This window comes from Drosophila arizonae, chromosome 3 (assembly GCF_054131065.1).
Source record: "Drosophila arizonae isolate 15081-1271.41 chromosome 3, UAZ_ARI_1.0, whole genome shotgun sequence".
Taxonomy (NCBI): Eukaryota; Metazoa; Arthropoda; class Insecta; order Diptera; family Drosophilidae; genus Drosophila; species Drosophila arizonae.
Window position 1 is genome coordinate 21,945,103 of NC_142923.1, and position 4,815 is coordinate 21,949,917.

The window sequence follows — 4,815 nt, forward strand, 5'->3', positions numbered from 1 at the left end:
GAAATGCTTTGCTTATGCAAACGCTAAATTCAATTACAATAATTCAAGAAACTCAACTGTCAAATGCTCAATGTGTTTTCGACTAATTTATTGATTATATGTTTTGGAAATACATTTTCTGTAAATCGAAATAATGCTATATAAATAAAAAATATAAGCAAACACATGCTAGCAAATAATTAATTTTTAATTAAATAATTGCCTAATTTGTTTGAATCGTTAATTTTGTTTTCGTATTTATAAACTCCTTTAGTTTTTCAATAACGATAATTCAAATGAAGAAAATTTTTGTTTTAAATATATACTATTTGTATATATTATTTAATATATGTATATAAATATATATTCACGGTTGTCAAATAAATGTAAAAAACTCAAAAGCGTAAAGTAAAAGAGAGAGCGAGAACAAGAGCAAAAAGAGAATGTAGGAATGGAAAACAAAAAAATATAGAAATAATAATTATTTATTAGATTAAATTATTAAAAAAATGAAAATATTCAATTATTTATAAGTTTCTTGAACATTTTTTATATTCTTTAATTAAAAATTCTAGGTTTCAAATTTCAATTTTTTTTTTTTTTTTTTTTTTTTTTTTTTTTTTACAAATTTTTATATTTTATTATTATTATTATTTTTATTTTATTTTTATTGCAGCTTTTGTTGCTAATTCATTTGTAGATAGTCTAGTTTTAATTTAAATCTCTTCAATAATTATTAGCTCATAATATAAGACATAATTCAGTCGTTCTCTTCTTCTCTCCCTCTCCCTCTCCTCTCTCTCAATTCATTTCATATTATATTTCAGACAGTCACATACGCTGTGCCAAATGCCATATGCCCTGCAGGCCACACAGCGAGCAAACTATTCACATATGTTGACCGCCCTCAAAAGTAGGCTATAAATGTTAAGGCCAGGCAATTGGTGTGCTGCAGAAGCCTTACGACGTGTTTAAAAGCCAAGCAGAACGCCATAAAAGTCAAAATGTGGCCAGAGAGTGTGCGTGTGTGTGAGTAAGTGTGTGTTATTCAGTGAGGCATGAAACTGAGTTCTAAAAATATATGCACATACATATACATATCTATCTAAAATGTGAGCAGCAACTACAAAGGCGTTGAAGCAATGTGAAAGCTGAAAGGGCGGGCAATGGAGAGTGTCTGAGTGTAAATGTCTGTGTGTATGTAGTTGAACACCTGATTAGATTTGCCGCAATAGTAATGGCCAAAAGTAACACAAATTTCATACGATTTCCATCAACATTTCTTTTTTGCATTTAATTTCTTTTCCATTTGCACTTCAAGCAAAGAGCAGGAGGCGGAGCAGGCTCTGGATTTGTTGAGCAGCTTGCTGCCAAATCGTACGGATCGAAATGTATTTTTTAGAAAACTATCAAAATTGTATGAGCGCAACACGTGACGTGAGAATATAAACAAATTTTACAATAGATTCCACGGATATGGTCTCACCGCCCTCAATTGTGGCAGCGACGCTGCTGCAGATGTGTGGCATATCGCTGTTCATACGCCAGTCGCAGGAGCAATGCCAGCCAGCCCCCCAATCCTCGGTGGCCAAGTGCCTGTTCGGCCTGAGCCTGCTGCTGCTGCTGTGGAGATGCGAAATGCTGCCCAAGCGCTATACGAACCACTATCCGCGCATCCACATCTGTGTGGAGCTGCTGGGCACCGTATTCATCTCAGAGCTGGCCATATTGATTGGCTGGTGCAGCTACGAGCGACTCGTCCATCAGCTCTCCCATCTGATCTGTCCGAATTGCCGCTGGTGTGGCCATTTCACGCTCGGCATGCTGACGCTGTTGCCATCGGCCCTGCTCCTATTTACATTGGCGCCCGCGCAATGGCGCGAATTTGTGGTTCAGCTATTATGGCAGCTGCCACGCCCCGAAGCCGATGATTACCTGCTGGCGTTCGCCCGCGAGCTGTCCAACTATGTGCGCGGCAGGGCGGGCCTCCTTCAATTGAAGCGCGAGGATCGACTGCGTGCCATGCGGTTATTTCGCCTGCCAATCGAGCGCACAACAGCGCGCCATGACGAGCCCCAGCTGTAGATATTATTATTACGATGCATATGCAAAATGGAAACGCAATCAACGCAGTCACTGTCGCAGTCGCAGTCGTAGTCGGAGCTGGAGCTGGAGTTGGAGTCGAAGTTGGAGTCACCGTCGCATTTGGAATCGGAATCGGAATCAGAAACAGAGTTGCTGTCGCACTTGGAATTGGAGTCAGAGTCGGAGTTGGGGTCGTAGTTGGAGTCGAAGTTACAGTCGCATACGGAATCAGTATCGGAATCGTAAATTGTTTATTATGCACACAAATTTATGCCAACATCTGTTGTTGTTATCCTGGCCTCTCACATTTCACAGTCTTTCGTTTCTTGTTCTTTTTTTTTTTTCTTTTTTGAATGGGAGGCGGCGTGGTTTTGGCCTTTTGGGATTCTGTTTTGTTTTTTGTTTTTTTTTTTTGGTTCTTGTTAGCAACTTTGTTTGCTTTTAATTTTTTGCTTCGACTGCTGCTGTTTCTACTCTACACTCTCTCTCTCTCTCTCTCTCTCTCTCTCTTGGCCGTTTTAATTTTCGTTTGCTGTCGCCGGCATGTTAGCCGCAATTGATTTGCCGTAAATTGTATTTTTAATCTGCCGACAGCCACTCTACACCCACACACACACACAAACAAACACACATTATTGCGCTCGATTCGGCCCTTGTTTTTTCTTTTACTATTTTCCATTTTCTTTTTTGCTGGCTGTGGCCTTAATGAGTGTGCCAACGTTTTATTTATTTATTAGCTCACGCATCGGCCAAAGGTAATGAATTTATGTGCAAAGCTCAAAGCAATTTCACCGCTATTTCGCCTATTTGGAGTGGCAATAAATTGATGAATGGTTCGAATGCAGATTGAATTGAAAAAAGAAAATCTATTCAATAAAATATTTTTAACAACCGACTTGACTTGTATGCATATAATAATTTAGTTTAATTAATTTACTTAATTTAAACGAAAAATTAAAAAATTAAAAATATAACCAAACGACGCTTTGATCAAAGCTGATATAAATAGGTCACATTAAAAACACAAACTTTTATCTAATAGGCGTTAACGTTTCACAAACCCACCTCTAACTAAACAGCTCCAACTTCATAGGCCTGTTGTCTGCATTTATTTGTAGATTTAAACGTAATCGATTTAATTGTAAATTGTGCCAGAGCCGACATCAAAAGGCGACCCACTTACCCAACACGAATAAAAAATAATGCACTAGCATATTATTATTTTTCTTTTCCCATTGGCGTTGGCTAAACAAAAATGATTGACATTTGGCAAAATCGCATTAATGTCACTCATACGCCCCGTGTGTGCCAGCTGCTGTAGCTCGTTGCTGCTGTTGTTGAGTAATTGAATTTGTGTTTGTGTTGATTTGATGTAACCTGCTCACAGTCGAAGTGGAAACAGTACATTTAATATATCAGCATACCCAAGACAACAACACAAGCAACAAATAATAGCATATTTCCCCCTCGAATTCCGTTTGCTAGAGAATCGTGTCAGGTTCGTTGTATGTTCTGTGCATAGGGAGCTGTGCGAGAGCAAGTAGAGCTTGGCATTCCATCAGGCACTCTGTATGTTTATCTTTCTTTTTTCTTGTCTTTTTTTGTTTTTTTTTTTTTTGTCTTTTGTCTTAAGACATTTATTTCATTGTTTGTCTTTGCTGGGAATTTGATTAACTACGAACTGCATGCAGTTCTTCGTCTTGTCTCTTTCCTGTCTCTCGCTTTCGCTTTTCCTCTCCCCTCCCTTTCTCCCTCTATCTCTTTCTCTTACCCTCTAACTTCCTTTCAACATGACGTATGCTTTATGTAAAGTACTTTTTGAAGTATTTGCCACAGAGACTCGAGTATTGCATATCACACACTTTATATTTTAACTGGAGTAACGCGTGTTGCTCGCATAAAAATAATCTTTTGAGTGGAATTATATTAGAAATGTGTGTATTATAAACTAAACAAAAAATAGATCAAATTTGATTTTTGATTCAATATTAAATACTAGATAAATTCTTTAAAAACAGTAAAATGTATAAAAATTATAATATTAAAATAAAATTTTATTATTAATTTTAATTAATTTTTCATTTTTTTCATTAATTTTCTTTTTGAAAATGTCTTTATAAAGCGTAATAAATACAATAATTTAATAATATAACAGTAAAATCAAAGTTTTTCATATCATACCATTGCAAATCGAATTGCTTATAGAGACGGTTATTCCTCAACAGCTTAAAAGCTTTTTGCACACACCTTTTTTAACTGGACGTTCTTCAGAAAAATTATGTAATGCCACTTATATTTTTATATTCATTCATCTCAGTTAATCAGATCCCAGTTTGTGCCGCTATACACAGCAAATAATTATGGGCTAATACATACTTTTTTTGGTTTTACACAATTTCACAGCTTCCACAAGATAAGCGTGCAAGCCCCCACACACAGAAATAATACCGATCTGCATAGCAGACGCGCACACACTAAATTATCTGCCTGCCAACACTCATTAATGAAGGCTGAGTACTCAATTGCGCTCTCATTGTCTATGCAACTCACACTATACATATACATGTGCTCTCAGCTGAACTAAATCAAGAGTGCACGAGCAACACGCATAGCCTTTCTCACTCACTCATACATACAGATTCGCTCTCATTCAATATTATTGCAGTGTGCAGTCTACACATATCCGTTCAACTGATCCGTTACTTTTGGGTGTGCGCTCAGTTAAGTTTCTGCTCATTTTTCTCTCCACTC

General features: G+C 37.0%; 1 protein-coding gene across 1 annotated transcript; it reads left to right on the top strand.

Annotated features, from left to right (window-relative positions):
- Positions 1 to 1,320: 1,320 nt before the first annotated feature.
- Positions 1,321 to 2,371, top strand: LOC108611496 (uncharacterized). Its single transcript, XM_018004182.2, has one exon. It carries the CDS (start codon positions 1,456 to 1,458, stop codon positions 2,062 to 2,064), a length of 609 nt encoding a protein of 202 aa, XP_017859671.1. The 5' UTR covers positions 1,321 to 1,455; the 3' UTR covers positions 2,065 to 2,371.
- The last annotated feature ends 2,444 nt before the right edge of the window (positions 2,372 to 4,815 follow it).